This window comes from Sinocyclocheilus grahami, unplaced genomic scaffold (genome assembly GCF_001515645.1).
Source record: "Sinocyclocheilus grahami isolate Dianchi unplaced genomic scaffold, SAMN03320097.WGS_v1.1 scaffold138.1, whole genome shotgun sequence".
NCBI classification, from domain to species: Eukaryota; Metazoa; Chordata; class Actinopteri; order Cypriniformes; family Cyprinidae; genus Sinocyclocheilus; species Sinocyclocheilus grahami.
This window is the reverse complement of record NW_015505317.1, coordinates 1697453-1720078: the sequence shown is the minus strand read 5'-3', so window position 1 is coordinate 1720078 and position 22626 is coordinate 1697453. Positions and strand designations below refer to the sequence as shown.

The window sequence follows — 22626 nt, the reverse complement described above, 5'->3', positions numbered from 1 at the left end:
TCTCTGCAGGTCATTCACTAGGTCCCCCCGTGTGGTTCTGGGAATGGTTTTAATTAACCATTAGTCTTTATGGTCACATGATCCTTCAGAAATACTTCTAATATGCTGATTTGGCACTCAAGAAACATTTCTTATAATTGCCAATGTACAAAACGGTTGTGCTGCCATTTTGAAACCATTTTTGTTCCATTTTGTGATTATTTGATAAATATAAAGTTTAAAACAACAGCATTTATTTTAAATAGAAATATTTTGTAAAAATTTACTTTGTTCAATATATTTATACAACAGCTTGTTCTGGTTGTCAAATCTGATTGGTTGAGAACCATGAGATATTGTACTGGTATCGCTACAGGAACGCCCTTTCACTGTTTGTATCACTCCACTTCCCGTATTTCTCACATGCAGCGAGTGTCAAGGCAGACGCCCAAATCCACTAAACTTTAAAAATAATACTGTTTTTGTGTGACAGAATGTAGTTTTAAGAGTTATAGGCGAGAATGTACTTGTTTAGACTTCAAATATGCAGTTTGTTAATAAAAATAACGTCTATTTGAAAATTTGCTTCAACGTTTTCGGAGATGTGAGCTCCAGGGCGTCAGCGGCCGTTCAGCGCTCATGAACCCGCCAAGAGCAGCCTCACCTCGTCCAGTTCTTCTGGAATTTGCCGCTGGCTCTGATGTCTCTATAGTGGTTAAACATGAGATTTAATTCATTTTGGGTCATTCTAACGGGCAGTCTTTAGTCTCATTAATCTATTATTTGTTCCAGAGCAAATAGTTTTGGCTGAGGGTAAAATCTCATGATGTTATATTTTATGTAACTTTAATGCTGTATATTAGAGCGCCGCCTTTGTACCTTTGACTGAATTGTCTAGCAACTTTTATGATGGCTGTTGTTGTTGTTGTTTATTATTCAATAAATACTATTTTATATATATAGTAGTACTTTTACGTACACAAATGTCTCATTAAAAATGTTTACAAATTGATAAAACTGATCCGAGATCAGAGATGATCAATGGTTCACCGCTGAGAGGCGAGCTCAATGAACTCACATGATTCACGGGTTCACAGAGATCGCCCCCCAAAGGCAAACTATTGAAATTTCGAAACGTTTCGAAACAGTTATCACGTAACAAAGCCTCGTTTACTGAAATCACGTGACTTTGGCATTTTGATACGTGCTCCGAATCCCTGTTTTGAAACAAATGGTTCGCAAAGGTTTCGAAGCTTCATAAAGCAGTGTTTCAAAAGCGGCCATCACTACTTTCAATAAAACATTTGCAATGGGTTTTTAAAAGCTGTTTTTATGCATGTTTTGGCATGAGTTTTTGTTGCATTTACACACTTTTGACCAGCAGATGTCAGCATGTGGAGTTTCGATCGCTTCGAAACAGTGAATCATTTTGCGAAGCAATTGGTTCAATTGATTCAAAGCTTCGAAAAGGTTTGTTTCTCCCATCACTAGTATTTAGTATTGGGAAACAGTGTGTGTGTGTGTGTGTGTGTGTGTGTGTTCGTGATGGTGATGGTGATATTTGTGACATTGTTCCACCATTAGATGGCATAATGCAACTACAGTCCAGTCCATTACTATGTGCTGCTTAATTCTGTCTGAAGGGAAACTTGAAAACTGTACATTTTCGTTTAATATACAATTTGCAGGATGAGAAATTGTAAAGAGGTTAATATTGCAGCAGGTTAGAGTATATGGTCAACTTTGACAGTGAATAAATTATAAAGGACAACTCAGGCCTGATTGCTATAATATTTTGTCACTGAAGTTATGAAACATTCCACACACCATTTTTTCTTGAGTGAAGAGAACACTGAGACAGAAAAAAACATTTTAAACCATTCAGATATGGTATTTTTACTTTAAAAGAATAGTTCAGCCAAAAATGAATATTTGTTGAAAATCATTCATGTAGATGAATTTGTTTCTTCATCAGAACAGATATGAAGAAATTTAGCATTACATTACTTACTCACCAATGGATCTTCTGAAGTGAATGGGTGCCGTCAGAATGAGAGTCCAAACAGCTGATTAAAAAAAATCACAAGTAATCCACACAACTCCTGTCCATCAATTAACATCTTGTGAAGCGTAAAGCTGCATGAAACAAATCCATCAAGACATTTTAACTTTAAAACGTTGCTTCTGGCCAAAATACAAATCCATAATCCACAATAACATTTCCTCTAGTGAAAAAGTTCATCCCCTATTGTCCTCTCACATCAGAATGCACTAACATATTTGTTTAGAACTGTTGTCGCTTGTATACAGTGTGCATATTTCTCTCATGATTCAGACTAAACTTATTCACTGGTTTAAAGTTAAAAAAATCTTAATTATGGATTTGTTTATTACAAACACGCATCTTTGATCAACAGTTAATTGATGGACTGGAGTTGTGTGGCTTATTTGTGAATTATTTGAACTCTCAGTCTGACGGCACCCATTCACTGCAGAAGTGAAGTGAGGAAGTAATGTAATGCTAAATTTCTCCAAATCTGTTCCAATGAAGAAAACAAACTGATCTACATCTTGGATGGCCTGAAGATGAGTACATTGTCAGCAAATTTTCATTTTTGGGTGAACTATTCCTTGAAGCAATTAAATAATTAAAGCAAGCTTCTACTGTAAATCACAATTTAAGTTTTTTTCTTTTCTTTTTCAGTGCTTGGCTCTTTCTTGGGGTTTAAAGATACTATGGGAGACATACTGGCAACACAACTGTGTGACTGTAAAACTCTTTGCAATCCCAGGAATAAATTACATTTTAAAATATATTAAAATAGAAAACAGTTATTTATATATATAGAACACAGTATTACTGTTTTTTTATCAACTAAATGAATTAACGTAGCCTTTTTGAGCATTATAGAGACTTCTTTCAAAAGCTTAAAAAAAAAACTTACTTGAACAGTAGTGTATATATTTTATTAGGAAAGATAGTTTAACATACATGCAGTTATGTTAAAATATTTTTCTTAATAATGATATAAGAATAAATTTTTCCTAATAATAATAAAATCTAGACCAGTGAATAGTAAATAACTAACTAATAAGCAAACAACCATTTTTAAAAAACTGAAGTAACTACTTTTTACCACATAGTAGCAGTGTTGCATTTTCATTAAATAAAGTAAGGACTCAACTAACGGCTTGCCAGCTTCATGTAGCACTTTTGTGAAAGCACTGAGGCTCATAGTCTCAAGTTTTCACCAAAATCGTTCTTTAACATATTTTCAAATGTGTCAGAATTTATCTTATGTGTTGCACTTTAAAGTGTCACACACTGTCAAAAGCAACTACACTGTAAAACATTTCTACCTACTTCAATTAAAAAAAATTTTTTACCATGACATTTCGGATCAAATAATTTACAATGTATTTTTCGAAAATGCACATGAAAAATCTGAAAAATGGAGATTAGTAGGCCCATTAAATTTCTAGTGTGAATTAAAAATGCTAATTTCTTATTTTCATGAATAGTATGGAAATTTAGGGACCTCAAAGTAAAAATGTGTTTTTTAAATGCTGGCTCTTGTTTGTCAAGGTTAGGCATCACCGGTATAAGGTTTAATATATCAGTGTCTCTCTCACCTTATCTGTGAGTGATATGTCACACTCTGGTCTGTCCAGTAGTATTTTGACTATCTCAGTATGGCCGTGCTCACAGGCACACATCAGAGCAGTGGATCCATCCCGGTCCTGTATGTTCACATCAGCACCGCAGTCCAGAAGAACCTGGGCCATCATTGTGCGGCCATGACTAACTGCAAGCATCAGTGCTGTTTGCCCTGACTAGTGGGGAGTAACGAAAAAAAGTCTTATTTATATAAAAGAATCTTCATCATACCATATAATCAAATAAATGATGTACTAAATAACAGCTCAATACTGCACACATAAAGAACTTGTACAAGCTAAAACATTAAGAATTTAGTTGTCTTGTATTACAAATATCAGTAGGCCTACATGAGTAACAAAATTGTGTTTTTTGCAGTACAGGATATTGTGGTGTCTCGCTGTGTGTACCTGGCTGGCTCGAGCATTGATTTTTCCCATTCTCAGTAGCTGCTGAGCCACCTCCATGTCCTCAGGGCTCTCTGCCGCAGTAAGAGCTGCCAGCATTATAGCAGTGTAGCCGGCCTTGTTCTGGTGATCCACCTCACACAATCCTGATGAATATAAAATTAAAGAGAATTTTGGTATATCCAATGGTTTGAAGTGAAAGAGAATGAGATACAGAAGTTAAACTCTGTCTGTTTCCATTCTGAAAAATAAATATATTGATACACACATATAAGACAAGAGTGGAAACTGCTACTATAAATGTAATATATATATATGTATGTGTGTGTGTGTGTGTGTGTGTGTGACCCTGGACCACAAAACCAGTCTTAAGTGTCAATTTTTCAAAATGTAGCTTTATACATCATCTGAAGCTGAATAAATAAGCTTTCTATTGATATATGGTTTGTTAGGATAGGCTTTTAAAAAATTATTTTAAAAAACATATATATATATATATATATATATATATATATAAATTATATAAATGTAAAAACTTTAATTAGACAATGGACTGATATATCCAAACCAATTAATCAGCAATTATCATTTTTGGATTATTGGCTTATAATCATACATGTTTGGCAGATGAACAGTAATGTCATCTTATATTTCATAATATTAACATTTTATTGTATTTTTTATTAAATAAATGCAGCATTGGTTAAATAAATGCTGACTTGCAGCTCTCTAGATTTTGGCATCTGTGTATCGAAAAACCCATATCGCCTGACCCCTACTTTAAAGAATAATTAAAATTCTAATGAAAAATGCTGATATTTCTCAGGTTCATCTTGTCTCAGGTATGAAAATGCAGGTCTCTCACCTGTGTCTAGTAACAGCTTGACCACAGAGAAGTTGGAATGGGACACACTGTAGTGCAGTGCCATGTTTCCATTACCATCAGCCAGGTTTACTATATAGCGCAGCAGAGTGGGAGTGTGGTAGCCCACCTCCCTCAGGTACAGCGTGACTGTCTCTGCCTGAGAGTCCTTCTGACTGGACACACGGAACCACTCCTGATATAACACCATCAGAACCTGCCTCTGAGATTCAAAAGTCAAGAGTTAGCTTACTAAAGAAGACTTATAAAGGTTAAGGTTATAAAGTTACATCTATATTGAGTTGTATTTATTGTCATGTTACGTAGAATGGATAGACATATCGGCTGGAGGAACCGGCTCTATCGCGTCCTTCGCCAGTAGAACTGCGATCTCTGCAGGCAAGACAGGAGCATCTGCTGCTTTCACTGAAGTAAAGTGGACGCCCCTGAACGTGGGAGGGTGCCGGGCGAACTGAATTGCATAGCCGAGCCTGACGGTTCGAAGGAGCCATCGAGACGGGCTGGGTAGCTCTAGCCAGGCTCCCAGACACCGCGTAAGTGGCGTCAACGGAACTACAGGCGTACCCGCAGTGGGGCAGCCAGGGGCCGCCCTCGGCGACGAGCGGGCTGAGGCGCTGCCACCGGCGACCGGGTGGAGGCAGCAGGTGCACGCCGGGGCAGGATGTATCTGATGGCCTCAGTCTGCTTTTGGGCAGCGGAGAACTGCTGGGCGAAGGTCTCCACTGTGTTGCCGAAAAGGCCGGTCTGGGACACGGGGGCGTTCAAGAATTTTGTCTCGTCCGTCTCGCGTATGTCGGCCAACACAACTGCATCGCAACCGACCGCTCCACCTGGGGAACTCCCGCCGACACTCTCGGTGGCCCGGGAAAGCATAGCCATCATTTCTGGGTCCGTATCCCACACCGCTGACCGCCCAGAGGGCGGCAACGCTGACGGATCTTCATCCCCAGAGAAATCCGGCTCACCCTCCGATGCTGCAACCGACATCCGATTGTCGGGGGGAGCCTCGGAAGAAACAGGTGGTACCCCCCCGGGAGGGTCCAGCCTGCTCTCTCGAGGACTCCGCTGGTTTCGGAGTGCCGGCTGGCTGGGGCAGATCTAAGCAGTGGCAGAACCCCAGATCTAGGCAGTGGCACGGGCACTCCGCCCCCTTGCAGGTAACGGAGTCTGGTCCGCAACTCCGAGATGGTCATACCCCCGCAATGGGAGCATGAGTCATCCACGAAAGCCACCTCAGCGTGCTTCGTGCCCAGACACGAGAGGCAGCGATCGTGACCATCACCCGGCGCCAGGTAACGACCGCACCCAGAAACACACGGATGGTACGACATTTTTAAAAAGACTGGTCTTTAAAAAGACGCACCACCCAAGAAGCTCTTTTAGATGGAAATTGCTCTTTTAGTGTGCTGAAGCGCACAGGGGAGATGGCCGTATGCAACACACAAAGGGGTAGTGCAGCCTGTTGTGTGCAACTCACTCGACACGGGAAAACCACCGCCGCTGAAGCGCCGTACCACCAGCACGAGAGCCCATGAAGAGTGTGCTTGACTGTAGTTTTTACTCTATGTAGAGGTCAGGAGCAGAGACGATAGAACCGCTCGGCTCCGAAGCGAAAAGCTGAATATGTGCTGCATCTGCTGCCTACTTATACTCACGCTGTGATCAGCAGCAGCTAGATGCAATAATCGCATGCCAATGTGCATTGGCTCGTTTAGTTTACACTCGAAGTGGATTGGTCTCTCTAAGCGAGATCCCAATTTCGTCGGTCATCCAACATGACATCGATAGTGACCGACTGAAAAGGAACTTTTCCTTCTTGGTACATGTTTGAAGGCAATAAATCAAGTTCAGTGAATCGACATTAACTGCTTACCATGTCTTTATTTGGGGCAGCAACCTCAGCCGTGCGATCCTTCAGGAAATGACAAGCAGCCATGAAGTTCTTATCAACTAACTCACTGCAACAACACAGATTTAGCTGTAATTTAAATCACAGGGATGCATTAAACTCATAAATAATTAGACAGGACATAGTGTCTTCTCTGCAGTTTTTCCAGCCTAAGAAACTTTCGAACTGTTTACAAAAATAGACATAAGATATTAAATCATGCATCAGTCTTCCATGTGCATTATATAAAATCATTGTCAAATACAGATTGGCTGCATACCTAAGCCTCAAAAGAAAATCTGTATTTGATACATATGAAATGCAATGCATTTTGGTAATTTGAATCTTGGTAACATTAGTTGAGAATTACTCATATTGCACTGGCCTCTCAAGCAAATTGTTACAAATAAACATCATAAACATCTTGATTTGGATAACACAAACATCTTCATGTAATTCTGGTACATGCAGATTTTGGAAAAGTTCTGTCACTTGAGGAATATGAACTGTGTTTATAATTTTACATTCTTCTGTATATGTGTTTTTAGACGCTTGTGTACTTGTGGGCCTACACCTGCACTAACCCATTCAAAAGTTTGGGATCAGTGAGATTTGATTAAAGATTTAAAAGTAATTAAAAAATATATTCCTTTGATGGCAAAGCTGAATTTTCAGTGTCACATGATCCTTCAGAAATCATTCTGATATGCTGATTTGGTGTTCAAGAAAAATATTATTATAAATGCTGAAAACAGTTGTGCTGCTTGATATTTTTATGTAAACGAATACTTTGATGAATAGAAATTTCAAAAGAACAGCATGTATTTGAATTCCAAATCCTTTATAATGTTATAAAGGTTTTTACTCTAATTTTTGAGCAGTTTAATAGATCATTGCTGAATAAAAATAATAATTTATTTAAAAGAAGAAGAAGATACAAAAGAAGAAGAAAAAATCTTTCTGTCCCCATAGTTTGACTCTTATACTCTTGATACTATTAATGGTTGGAACTACTTGCAGAAGAATATCTAATATGGTTTATTAACATTAACTTAGAACTAAAGCATGATATAAATATGTATATTTATCTTTGTATCTGGTATATGAGGCTGCATGCCAAATCTCCCAATACATCATTCCCTACCCCAAAATTATAAATATTGTAATGAAAATGGTGTTTTCATAATCATAACAGAAGATACTCTCTGGTTTTGCCATATGGCCATGTAGCTTTAAATAGTTCAGCCTTTTGTTGTTAAGCAGTCCTTTAAGTGGACCATTGACTGGGCATATTAAACTTGTCACTCAGCGTTTGTACTTTCCTGCCAGATGATGGGCAGAACAAAAGGCGGGATTGTGTCTGATTCAGATAACAGAGGCTCCTGCTTTGGGAAACATGCATGAAGGGTCACTGCACACTTTAATGTGTTAAGCCAACTCATATAATGAACTAATGAGCTTTTCACACCAGGTTGAAAAGGTAAAGGGGGCCAGCACAAAATAAAAGTCTTGTGGTTCTTCCTTAAATACTCTTTGAAGTTTTTTCAATGGCAGAGATGCCATTGAATGTAAAACATATATAACTCCCATCAACTGACCACTTAAGCCATAGGGACTTAGAAAAAAAACATGTCTTGTTAGCAATAAGAATGTAAAGTCATTCAACCCTCTCTTTTCACCCCGGCCCTCCATCTCACCTGGCAGGCTGCTCCTCCTGGGGACTCGTGGCGGCCTGGGCAGCATCAGGCTCCTTAGAGCCCTCTGCCACCTCTGCCTGAACCCCATCACCTTGCTCCCCAGTAGCAGCAGCCTCCTCCTGGGCCATTTCACTCTCCTCTCCCTGCTCCGCCTCAGGCTCCGAGCTATCCACCTCATCAACCTCGTCCTGATCCTCCTCCCCAGTGGAGTCCTCACTGGAGGTGGTCTCATAGCTGGACACACAGATAACTGGAGTCAAGGGGGTTCTTTTGATAGTATCCCATTTTGGATTAGCTAACTTTTCTATGATCAGGATTTTATGTCAAACCTGTGTTTAGTTAAGGCTAATACTTCCTGACCATATGTGCTTCAAAATATATGATTACTAATAATGATAATATTTTTATTTTATATTATATTTATTTATTTGGTAAGGCCTGCTAATGGCAAACAAATGTAATTTGTCAGTTGTGAATGGACATGCAAAATTATTGTGTTTATACAAGCTGTTCAAATGAGAGGGCCCTCTGTGGGGGTTCTTATGTGGTGAGCCTGTCTGAAGAATGCCGCTCTTCATGGATGTTTTCAGATAGGCAAGAGGAATGGCATCCCCACAATTCCTCAGGGACATGGGTGAATGGAGGCCTATAGCTGCAGGTCAGGTGACTACACATTTACTAGGGTGTTGAGTATGAGGGCCTCTTTTGAGTACTTCAGTTCTGAGACAAGGAGGTCATGCATTGGTTGAGTATTATGCTCTGCTATTGTCTTAGTAATCAAGATTTCCAAATGTGATTAGTCTAATAGCTTTGTATACGGCTTATAAATAAGAGAATTGGACAGAAAATGGACATGCTGGACAGCCAAAGGGGGTGATTCACATTTTGATACTGCTATTTGTGCTTGGCTGACTGTGACAGCGCTAAATACCGGTAACATAATGAAATTATATTATGGTGGTTTGGGTCAAAACTGTGTGCAAATTCTGAAATCACCAGCTGTCATCGAACAACAGCAGTGCGGGGCCTCTCTCAGGATAATCACAGTATATCAGACATAGACGCAAACCAAATCTGCCAACACTCCCACGCAGTCTTTTCAAACAATATTTCAAAACAGCAGTATATATAAAAGGTCATACATGTATGTCACTTGATATTATTCACAATATAGATATTCCAGCATGTTTTGGCGTTCTGATAAGATAAGGTCCTAACTTGTGTTTTGTTAACCAGTCATGCATTAATTAATTCTGAACTCTTCCTGCTCAAGGAATCAGCATATTGATTTTTTGAGCCATTTTTGTACATGTATACATGTATTGTATGTATATGTATACATGTATTGTATGTATATACACACACACACACACACACACACACACACACATATGTAACATCTGAAGAAAAACTTTTTGTTGTCCATAACATGTATATAAATAAGTAATGAATAAAGCCTAAAGGTAGGCTGTCTGTAAGATTAGAAATGTATTTTCTTGCCCCTGAAATAAAATTTGGCTAAATGTTTTGGTATATGAAGGTTAAAAGTAAATATATTTTCAATATCAATTATGTTTAGCAGGCCAGTTGTTTTCCCAATTCTATCAGGATAATTATCTTATTGTTGAAGGCTGGTCAAATACAGCTGAGACAGAACCATCTCTGCTGCCAAGCTAAACAAATCATTCACCGCACACAGCGACAGGCAGACAGGCAGAGACACAGCAAGAGAGAGAGGGACAGAGAGAGGACTTGTTCTTTGTGTCATCTCACTAGGCCTCACTCATCATGCAACAGCTCTCACAGAAAACAATGCCGACACCTCATGGCCCATTTCTAACAGAGCACTGTGATGAAGGATGAAACAGATTAAGGGATGCAAAGTGACAGGCCGGACATCTGATGTCATGGATGTTGATGAAATAGATTCATCCTTCAACACTTTACATGAAAACACCTGCAACTGTGATTCTGGGGCAACTGCTAAATGTAAGGCATAACGTTCATTTAGGTCCCCCATTAGACTTTTAGGAGTGTCCTAACTTCTTTTTAATCACTTACAACATTATTTTATAACTTCTACACAGATGACAGGTGATTTTATGAAAAGCATTGCCATCCATATAAACTATTTGCTATAAAAACAAAACAAAATAAAAACACATACCCTCCATTTACGCCAACAAACTTCAAGTTCTTCTTCGCTCCCCCGTTGCCCTGCTTGTCAGGACAGTCATTCTTCTTCATGATAGATTTGAGGCCTTATATGGGGGAGATAAAAAGTAAAAACGTAAGCCAAGTCTGCACCTGTTCATCATCCCTAGCACTGACTTAACTCTATACATCACACAGTCAATTTTGTCCAACCTGAAAACAAAGAAGTCTAGGAGATATTACTTTTGAATGTCTTGAAATAACTTTACCAAAAGCAATATGAACAGCAAAATGCTGAACCGTACACTTGCTGTGCTCCACAGAGTAGGTAAGTCAGATGTACTCATTCATAATGTAGCACAGCAAACTGTCAAAACAACTGTTACAGTCACAGAGGTACTTATATTTTAAAAGAAACAAAAAAAAGAGACCACCATTCTTACCTACCACAATAAATTCTCATCAGTGATGTGATCGTAAAAGAGATAGAATAGTACAGAGCCTTTACAAAGATTTTTTCCCTAGTGTTTGTCTGAGATTGTTGCAGAGAACAGAGGTGTGTAACAACCAAAGGAGCCAGTGGATGCAATTACAACAAAACACAACACATCAAAGGGTTTGAAGAGCTTCTGGGAATTATGAAAAAAGCTCAAAATGTCCCATAAGACTGTGCATTACCCAGGACACAACGAGATCAAAATTAGCCAGGAAACTATCATTTTGGTAAAACAGGTTGCTTTTAAGTGACCGTAATATTGTACAATATTCAGTGAAATTGCAGAAGAACATAATTAGAACAAAATAGCATAAATAACTGGTTGCACAAATAACAATGGATGCCAGTATTTTGCAAGCACAGTAATATGCCAGATGCTTTTAAACTGTTAACACACATCTCCTAAATTATCTTGGCATATGGAAAGCAACTTCAATATGAATGCCCAATGCCACTGGGTCTCCGCATTGCAACAGATGGGTTTCTGTGCCGCACATGCATACATAACAGACAAAAATATGCATATTTGAACGTATTATTTCAAGTTGACTTTAACATATGTTTCAGATCTTTAGATTGTCATCTCTAGCTCCCAAAACCTTCACTTCAAACTCAGTAAGGTTGTAAGCAGTGTGCATTCAGATGTATGGGTCAACTTCCTATGTAGAATAGAATATACTGAAATGTTTGCTAGTTGTTAATGGACACCATGATGTCAATAGTTTTTGTAGGTATTTGTAAGTAAAGTGTATTTACTGTGTATATACATTTTTCGTATGATTGGACAGACCCTGAAACATACAATATGAATTTACTGACAGCATCTAGAATGTAAACCTTTTTACATAAGAACCATACAAATGGTTATAAATCCTTGAGGTTTGCAGAATAAAATCATAAGGTTCATAGAATACCGTTTTTTTTTTTACTCATTGTAACATGGTTGACACCTAAATACCGTAGCTTTGCTTACAAGCTGCACATGCAAGCTTTGTGAAACAGGCCTAATACAAGAAATATCTAATACCAAAGAACTATCTTACCATCTAAGTCAAAGAGACAATCACATCAGTCAGTATTGTCTATTTAAAAAAAAGAGACCACCATTCTTACCTACCACAATAAATTCTCATCAGTGATGTGATCGTAAAAGAGATAGAATAGTACAGAGCCTTTACAAAGATTTTTTCCCTAGTGTTTGTCTGAGATTGTTGCAGAGAACAGAGGTGTGTAACAACCAAAGGAGCCAGTGGATGCAATTACAACAAAACACAACACATCAAAGGGTTTGAAGAGCTTCTGGGAATTATGAAAAAAGCTCAAAATGTCCCATAAGACTGTGCATTACCCAGGACACAACGAGATCAAAATTAGCCAGGAAACTATCATTTTGGTAAAACAGGTTGCTTTTAAGTGACCGTAATATTGTACAATATTCAGTGAAATTGCAGAAGAACATAATTAGAACAAAATAGCATAAATAACTGGTTGCACAAATAACAATGGATGCCAGTATTTTGCAAGCACAGTAATATGCCAGATGCTTTTAAACTGTTAACACACATCTCCTAAATTATCTTGGCATATGGAAAGCAACTTCAATATGAATGCCCAATGCCACTGGGTCTCCGCATTGCAACAGATGGGTTTCTGTGCCGCACATGCATACATAACAGACAAAAATATGCATATTTGAACGTATTATTTCAAGTTGACTTTAACATATGTTTCAGATCTTTAGATTGTCATCTCTAGCTCCCAAAACCTTCACTTCAAACTCAGTAAGGTTGTAAGCAGTGTGCATTCAGATGTATGGGTCAACTTCCTATGTAGAATAGAATATACTGAAATGTTTGCTAGTTGTTAATGGACACCATGATGTCAATAGTTTTTGTAGGTATTTGTAAGTAAAGTGTATTTACTGTGTAGTATATACATTTTTCGTATGATTGGACAGACCCTGAAACATACAATATGAATTTACTGACAGCATCTAGAATGTAAACCTTTTTACATAAGAACCATACAAATGGTTATAAATCCTTGAGGTTTGCAGAATAAAATCATAAGGTTCATAGAATACCGTTTTTTTTTTTACTCATTGTAACATGGTTGACACCTAAATACCGTAGCTTTGCTTACAAGCTGCACATGCAAGCTTTGTGAAACAGGCCTAATACAAGAAATATCTAATACCAAAGAACTATCTTACCATCTAAGTCAAAGAGACAATCACATCAGTCAGTATTGTCTATTTAATGAGCTTACTGAGAAGGCACATGACTATATGGAATGAGACCTCATCTTACCTGATTGTCGTGAACCCCCTCCTTTCTGAACAGGTGAGTAAAATGCAGACAGGGCACTGAGGGACCCTCTCAGATGGCTTTGAATTGAGCTTATTTTGGAAGAATGAGGTTTCTGAGAGCTCTCTCCTTTTGCGTCTTGGCCCCCACTTCCCAAACTGGCCCACTGCTCATTAAGAAGCCCCTGTATACGATTAACAACCTGACCGATTGCAGCAGGAGAAGCTGTGGCTTCAGATGCCCTTTGAGACTGGAGGTGGGGTTCCTGTCCTTGTGTTTCTCTTGGTTCCTGCTGTGTTTGCAAACCTGAACAACTTTCTACTCTTGCTTTGTCTGTTACTGTGCTTTCAACAACTGGACTCTCCTTAGATTCGATCTCTTGGACTGTGGGCTTAGGGACTTCATTTTCACTGTCTATAGTCTCAACCATGGCACTTTCTACCATGACATATTCTTCAGTGTCACTCTCTGCAACAACAATTTCACTGACTTTGGTATCTATAATCTGACTTGACACACTTTCTTTGATATCACTCTCTTGTTCTTTGTCTTTTACAGAATCTGTCTTCTCTAGCATTTCAGAGATTTCCTGACAACTGTTACCTTCTTTATCCTGGACTTCAGTCTCCATTGCCTGGTCACACATGACAATCTCTACCCCTACAATTTTGTCTGCTGTAGTGACTTGTGCTAATACTTCAATGTCTCGCGCTTCTACTATATTTGTCTGAGTGCTCGAGCATTTAGAGTCTGTTTCTTTGGGACCCTCAGCTGGTTGAGGTTCTGTTGAGATTCCTTTCTCCAGGACACTTTTGCTGTCTGTACTGACTGATGCATCACACGTGACAACTGGTTCACACAGCGGCTCTGTCTCGATAGGACCTTGAAGTTTCTGCTCCTTCACTTGGTCAATCAGTTCCTGTATTCTCTCATCCTTTAGTCTATTCTCATCCATCTGCTCTCTCAGTAAGGCATTTGTCTTTTCCAATTCACAACTGGCCTTGCTTAGTCTCTCTTCTAAAGTTTTCAGTTTTGCTTCCAGCTCCAGGTTAGTGAGAAGTTTCTGTTCAGCAGGTTGGGCTGTTTTATTTTCTTCAGTTGTAGTTACACTTGGTCCCTCAACAATTGCAGAATCTTCTTGATTGGATGTAAATTCAGATGCAGCAACTGATTCCTCTGATTCTGAAATCCCTTGTAACTGTGTTGACGCTTTATCTTCTAATAATGTATCTAATGATCTATCCTGCTTTTCTGCTTGCTCTGAAAGACTCTTTGATGCTTCATCTTGAAGTGTAGACTCCTGCAAAAGTCCCTCTGCTTCATCTGGATCAGTTGGAGTTTCTGCTTTGTCTATGAGTATTACTGGAACAGACACTGGAGCTGGTACTTGTTCCTTCTCTGACTCTGTATCAGTTACTGGCTCTACAAAATCCTGCACCACAAGATTTTGTTCCTCTGACTGTTGTTCTGTGTTTTTGTTGGACTGTACTGCTTGAACAATTTCCTGATCAGCTGCAGTATCCATGTGAATGGAAGGAGCATCTTTATTTTCCCTTACAACTGGAGGAACAGCACTGGCTTGCACATCAGTTTGAGGAACCTCACACTTTTGCTTGGACTTTTGTTCTTGAATTCTTTGAAGCAGTTCTTCCCTCTCCGTTCTAAGAGAGCATATTTGAGCCCTCAACTCAGGAATGGTCCTGACTTGCTCTTCTAACTCACGCACCCTTTTCAGCGCAGCTGTGATTTGTTGATGCAAGCTGGCCCTGTCCTGGGGAACACTGCCTCTGTCAACTCCATCCGTTGGTCGAAAAAGCCTCTCAGCTGAGCCTTTCTGCGATTGGGAACTCTGCTCATCAGTTGAATCTGATCCTTTCCTACGTGGGACATTAATAGGCATGCTAGAGGCTCTTAACAGGTGAGGCCTAACATTAAGGCCCATGGGCTGTTCATTCTCAGATGAGGTCTGTACTTGAGACTGTTCTGCTGCCTTTGGTGAGGGGAGGTAACCACCCCCTGGCATCTTTGACTGGCTGGCAGGGGAGCTTCCACTGGTGCTACTGCTACTACTAATGGCATCACTGGCTCGGAACTCGAAAAGCTTCTGGACTTCAGTAACACGTGACTTGGGTTTGGACCCTAAAGTGGAAGTATTGGCCCATGTGTCTTTGGCTAGAGGCCGAGCGCCATGCCCAGGAAGGCTGAAGTTGCGTGGCAGTGTGCTGTACTTTGGGCCCCTGTTCTTACGCTGGATGTGCACCCTCTTGATTGTGTTCCCTTTCTCTATGTCATCTACATACTTCAGGAAGTCCAGATCCAGGTGAAACCCATAGGGGGTCTCTACAGAATATGGCAGCTGTTTACGCTGTACTCCACTATCTGTAGCCTTGGAAGGAAAGCCATTTGCTGAAATACAAGGTACATATTACACATTTTGCATTTTCTCATAGTAATTCCAATTCAAGCAACCATTGTATTATTGAGCATATGGAGCATAATTCAACACAACAAAACAGTCGATGGTGTTATCATTGTGCAAGGATTTGGAAGACATGAAATGCAAACACTTTTTTGCTGTCAACTCTTGTATGAACACAAGTGGAAGGAATATATTTACACATTTAAAACTGGAAATGACTAAAAACAATCTGGTGTTCTTACCACTTTTCTTGTCCATTATTTCTGTTTTTGCAGTATCATGGGTGAAATCTGTTGTAAACACTGAAAACCTGTAGGCAGATCAAAATAAAGATGTACAGATCTAACATTTTTTATTAATAATCTAATGCAGGAGTGTCAAATTGTATGAACACAAGTGGAAGGAATATATTTACACATTTAAAACTGGAAATGACTAAAAACAATCTGGTGTTCTTACCACTTTTCTTGTCCATTATTTCTGTTTTTGCAGTATCATGGGTGAAATCTGTTGTAAACACTGAAAACCTGTAGGCAGATCAAAATAAAGATGTACAGATCTAACATTTTTTATTAATCATCTAATGCAGGAGTGTCAAACTCAATTCCTGGAGGGCCGGAGCCCTGCAGAGTTTAGATTCAACCCTAATTAAACACACCTGATCCAACTAATCAAGTCCTTTAGGGTTATTTGAAAACTACATGGTATGTGTGTTGGAGCAGGGTTGAAACAAAACTCTGGAGAGCTCCAGAATTGAGTTTGACACCCCTGATCTAATGAATCAGTGACAACAATAATTACATTATGCACATACTGTAGGACATGTTGCTTTGGCAGTAAATTAAAATACTAACTTCCCGTGCAACATGACTTTATATTATTTGTTTGTGTCATTTTAAAACACCACACCACTAATAAAACCACAGTGATATAGTTCATTCTGTTAAATTTACTCCAGATGGCTCACAGTTTATGTGGGGTTGATTTAGGCAATGGAAAACAATTTTGCCATTTTAGATTTAAGATTCTTCAGGGGCTTACGTAAGGCCGCTGATCAAAATACATCATGTTAATACAAACTGGACACACCCTCAGGCTTCAGGTCTGGAGATCTACTTGCCGAATGTTCCCACTGTGTCCTATCTTGAAATCATCCTAATTTACATAAATGTGGCAAGAAAACATACTGCTGGCAAAAGACAATCTCACTTGACAGTGTAAGAAAACTAACTGCTGTTTTTGATTTAGTGTGGGAACAAATACATTTCACCAGTCACTAAAGATGTACACTCAGATTTTTGTTATTCTGAAGTAGCACCATACTGTAGGTTTACCTTTGAGCTTTTCAACAATGATATAACCTATTGTTTATGATTACTGTGCTATATATAAATTAATACACTGTATGTAGCACTGAAATTGTGTTGGATGCCACTTCACACAGCATATTCATTAGAGCCCTTGAGATGTAATTATACAGTCAAATTATACATGAAATGTGAACCTTCATCTGGTGAAGATGATCCTTTTAAAATCTTTTGCTTTAATGGAACCATATTCAACCCCCTCAAGGCATGTTTGCAGATCTTAACTATGTACTGAACTTATGGGAGAAAGATTACTCAAAGATGTGTCATCTGGCTGTGATTTCAATGTTGTAATCTGAGCCAAGGCTTGGTATTTGGACAGTTTGGAAAAGGATATTCTTCAAAGGTGCTATTCGACTATGTTTCATGAAATCTGGATCATTGGCTGGCCGCTGGATGTTCAGACCTGGACAGACCGGTATAGAAAAAAGAGAATATATGCTGACCTTTTCAGTAAAAACAAAAACCAAAAACCTCTGACCTCTTGAAGTTACAACAAAATGTTCACTATGCACCATCAAGAACAGAGCCGATTAACAGATGAAGTACCTGTTGGAGATATATATTTCACACTGACAGTACAAGCAAGGATAGAAATATGCCTTGGTTGCTTTTTAGAAATGGGCTCTGAGCCATGGTTTGGTTGAGAAGTCAAGTGCTAAGCATTCTGAAGCGCAGTGGTATAACAGAGTGCCAACACAGCATTTGGTGATCAGACCATCAATCAGCTAGCTCCCATGATTTCTGTTCACAACACATTTACTTTAGAAAATAAAGTTTTAAAATCAATGATACCGTGAAAAAGAAATAGAGTGGTATGGCATATGGGGTTCAAGTTTTAGGGATGTAATCAGAAGGTTGCTGGTTTGGTCACCACAAAGACCAAGCCATGAGCAATCACTGTTGTGGCCTTGAGCAAGGCATTTAACTCCCGGCTGATCCAGGGGGACTGACCTGTTAGTAACTGTACTGTAAAGTCTGTTTGCAAAAGAGTGCCATCTAAATCAGTGGTTCTCAACTGCTTTCACTTCAGGACAAAGGTTTTATATTGGACATCACGAGGAAACACACAATTGTAGGGAACCACTTAACACAAATCCAATGTTTGTTATTGTTAACTAGTAAAACGAAATAAATAAATAATAATAATAATAATAATATTTTGGTGATTGAAATAAATCAGAAATAAAATAAAATATAAATATATGAAAAACTCAAAACATAAATGAAAATTAGAAATGTTGTAATTGAAACTAAGTTAAAGTCGATAGCACTGGCATCTGCTTAATCTGACAGATTTAGATACTGAAACTGAAATACTGAGTTTGACTTGACAGCTATTAAGAAAATCATTACCAGATGTCATAATGCTAGAACGTTAAAGTGTTTTTGTTACAGTGCTAATTAAGGAAATATTGAGCGTCTTAATTAGACTCCTCCGTGTACAAACAGCCTGCATTTATCCTCAGGTTTCAAGGCAAAACCCCATAATAGTGTGAGTTTGAGCTTGACTGACAGCTGAATCCCCAGAATCCGACACACTGCAGCAAGCATGGAAAATGTACAGCTTCTTAAGTCCTCCTGGTGAAGAAGGGACAAGGCAGGGACGGCAGGGGATAAGGGGCATCTCCAACCTAAGAAATGTTTAATGTGATTCAAATACACTGTCTGTCGTTGAGTCCTAATTAGCTAGAGCTGGAATGCAGCTTGTAATTGCTGAGTAAAGTGAGGCCTAGCCGCTTGTCAGTTATCCACATGGAACCGAAGAACACAACACTGCCTATTTAATTAGATACTGAAAGAGAGAGAGAGAGAGAATAAGTGAAGAGGCAAGTGGGAAAGAGAGCGAGAGAGAGAGAGAGAGAGAGAGAGGAAAAAAAAGATTGCAAATCATGGCCACTGGAGAGAAATTACTTTAATAAGAAGACTTTCATGCAATCCTCTGTTGGCCTCATTTACAGGAATCTGTTTTAACTTATCAGTGATATTAGGCCATTTGAGTGAGTACATTTCAAGACTTCATGTTTCTAGTTTGTTTCAAGATTGCCTTTCCTTCAAAAGATAGTTTGTTGTGAACCAAATGTTTAGAATCAGCTGTTTGCATTGCACCCTGAAAAAAAAAAATCATTCAATTGGATTGCAATACCCCATGCATTATATCAATTTAATTGGTTGACCTTTTTATCCTGCTCTAGCTCACGGATAACCCAACGGACCATGTACTGGTGAGCTATAATGGAAAGTCACTGTTTATTTACCTATTCACAGCAGATTTAATTCAATATAACTAATCAAATTGCAGAGAAGGAGCAGAAGTGAGGGAAGGAAATCAATCTCATTTGCTGTCTTTGTAACCGTGTAGGGGCAAAATGCACGCAAACACACACTCACTCACACACACACACATACACACACATACAATCCACCTGTAACTATACAAGCTCAGCATCTAGTGCTGATTAGGAGTGCTGAAGCCTTGAAAAGAAATCGAACCAAACAGAGCCAAAAGCAGTGCAAACCACCTGTACAGCCAACAAAACAACATCTGTGGGCATTCTCAAGGCATGCCAGCTGGACAATCAGGGAAGGTTTGTTAATATTCCACATGCCTGTTATTCGTGATCCTCACCATAAACCTGAGATTTCAGGTCTGAGAATGCACACACACTCACCCAATTCACTGATTCAATATTTTTACACAAAAACATAAGACAACTTTTGTTTGTTAGAATTTAAGAGCTAACCAACTGCTTTTACATTAATACCTTGCCAGGACAGACATTTTAACCAAGACGTTCCTTTGATCATTATAGGCACAGCTGCATGCGAGACACTAGCTATCTTACCAAAGAATGTGGGCAAAAATATACACATGAGCGTCGGAAAGCGGATAGCAGAGCCCCACATATGACATGATGGGGGAAAATTATATTGTGGTCACTAATTAAAAATTAATTCCCACAACTTATTAATTTGTTCCTTCATTTCAGTTAAATCACGGCCATATACTTATACATTCCCTTGATAAACTCAATTAAAATGAGTGAACAATTTATTACAACTTAGCCACAATTTATGAGCATGTATTAATAAAATGTGGCTATGAATGAACAAGTTGTGAGAACTAATACTTCATTTGTGTCCACAATATTTTTTTTCTACTTGTCATGTGCAGGACTCAGCAGTATAGCATGCAGGTTAAGTCTGTATAATATTTTTGACATATCTATTACTTTAATATTATTGTCATTGACATCACTGAATCAATGTTTACTATTGTCCTCTTGCATTATCGACACACTATTATCCTGTTTAACACTGTAAAGCAGCTTTGACACAATCTGTATTTTATAAAGTGCTATATAAATAAAGGTGACTTGAATCGTTTTTTTCTACAAGTAGTACTCTAATTTGATTGGTTGGATGATGCTAACAACACTGGGACTTTTTGCTGGTTTTGTTTGTGCGTTCACCACAGCCTGTCAAGTTACAGGATACTCCAGTAGGTGGCGACAAGTAACTTGCTGCATCCGATTCGAATGTCTACTTTCATACTAAACAGAAAGTGAAAAACAGTATGCCAAAAGAGTAGTAAGTCTGAATTCATAGTAATCAAAAGACGAAAGTATGAGAAAAGTACCTACTACTTCCGCAGAGATTCTGCAGTGCGCATTAAATAGACACTTTACAATCCCACGAAGCCAGGGGAGAGGAATTGCGAATGCCAGTGAAGCAACGCAACTGACACTGGTAGGTCACATGACAGTGAAAACGTGGCAAATGTAGTATGTCTGAATTTCATTACCCATATTCATACTATATAGAACATACTTTTTTAATGGTTGCAAAGTATGTTTCAAACCACATGTAGTAACTACTAGACAGTATGCAATTTGGTAGCCAGGTACTGTCTTTATGAGTCAGTGAATCAACAAATCAATGATTTGTTCAAAATGTTGATTCATTCAGCAAATAAACACCACTGTGGTGTGTTTGTTCTGAGATGCACAGTAGATGATTCGACTTTGACCTCATTTGGAACTATTTTTGAGCAGTAACTACAAATACTAAAATATAAGTCACTCAATATTAACTTCTTGTTTATTGAACTGTTGTATAAAATCAATATCACACTCGCAATCATTTATGATTATGCCAAAAATGTGCTCTGATTTCCTCTCTAATGGTCACGATTATCTCCCACACTTCTCTTTCCTAGTAGCTCGTCTCTGTTCCAAGCTTTACTGCTCCCATCTAATGACAATAAACAGATAGCGAGTGGGCTGTCTGACAGGAAGCAAAAGCTTGCTGCACTTCCCCTCATGCTTGAAGGTTCTGGATCTACACAAAGGGCTCTGCAAAGCTTCATACATCTGGAGGAGGCAGAGAACATACAACATCTGTCCTGCTGAGATAAGAGGAAGCCTGGAGAGAACAGCGCTGGAATGAAGGTTAGACCACCACTGAGAAAATGTGTCTGTATTACTGTCCTATTCAATATAAACTTTCCAATGATGAGCGGCATAGAGACTCGCATACATATGGAAACAGATGTTCATATTTTAATTATGAATGTCAATCAATTAAAAATGTATTTGAATGAGTTAACTGATATGCTAATTAATTAATCTAATTGATCACAACTGTTGGAAAATCATAGGAAAATATCCATCATTTACGTACAAGTCAGGAAGTATGATCAAATGTTTTAATTTTGAATGTGTTATTTTTATATCCCTAATATAAGGTTAAATTTGTATATTATTTTACATTTACACATTTGCCAGACACATTTATCACATTAATCAAATTTGACTTTATTATATTATATTATATTATATTATATTATATTATATTATATTATATTATATTATATTATATGCCTAAACTTAACAACTACCTTACTATTAAATTAGGAGTTTATTGAGGCAAAAGTCAGTCAATAGTTAGTTATTAGTGAGAAGTGTCCCCAAACTACAGTGTGACATATACAGGTGCATCTCAATAAATTAGAATGTCGTGGAAAAGTTCATTTATTTTAGTAATTCAACTCAAATTGTGAAACTCGTGTATTAAATAAATTCAATGCACACAGACTGAAGTAGTTTAAGTCTTTGGTTCTTTTAATTGTGATGATTTTGGCTCACTTTTAACAAAAACCCACCAATTCACTATCTCAACAAATTAGAATACTTCATAAGACCAATAAAAAAACATTTTTAGTGAATTGTTGGCCTTCTGGAAAGTACGTTCATTTACTGTACATGTACTCAATACTTGGTAGGGGCTCCTTTTGCATGAATTACTGCATCAATGGCATGTGGCATGGAGGCAATCAGCCTGTGGCACTGCTCAGGTGTAATGAAAGCCCA

At 38.4% G+C, this 22626-nt stretch overlaps 1 protein-coding gene across 1 annotated transcript in view; it reads right to left on the bottom strand.

Moving 5' to 3' along the window:
• LOC107591186 (KN motif and ankyrin repeat domain-containing protein 4-like) overlaps nucleotides 1-16193 on the bottom strand; it is an 18886-nt gene extending 2693 nt beyond the window's left edge. The window contains exons 1-8 of the mRNA XM_016280269.1: nucleotides 16130-16193; nucleotides 13472-15874; nucleotides 10680-10773; nucleotides 8513-8746; nucleotides 6801-6885; nucleotides 4910-5129; nucleotides 4048-4190; nucleotides 3613-3813 (exon numbers count right to left, since the gene is read on the bottom strand). Coding sequence (XP_016135755.1) covers nucleotides 3613-3813; nucleotides 4048-4190; nucleotides 4910-5129; nucleotides 6801-6885; nucleotides 8513-8746; nucleotides 10680-10773; nucleotides 13472-15874; nucleotides 16130-16145 — 3396 coding nt within the window. The 5' untranslated portion in view covers nucleotides 16146-16193. The remainder of the gene's footprint in view (nucleotides 1-3612; nucleotides 3814-4047; nucleotides 4191-4909; nucleotides 5130-6800; nucleotides 6886-8512; nucleotides 8747-10679; nucleotides 10774-13471; nucleotides 15875-16129) is intronic.
• Nucleotides 16194-22626: the final 6433 nt, after the last annotated feature.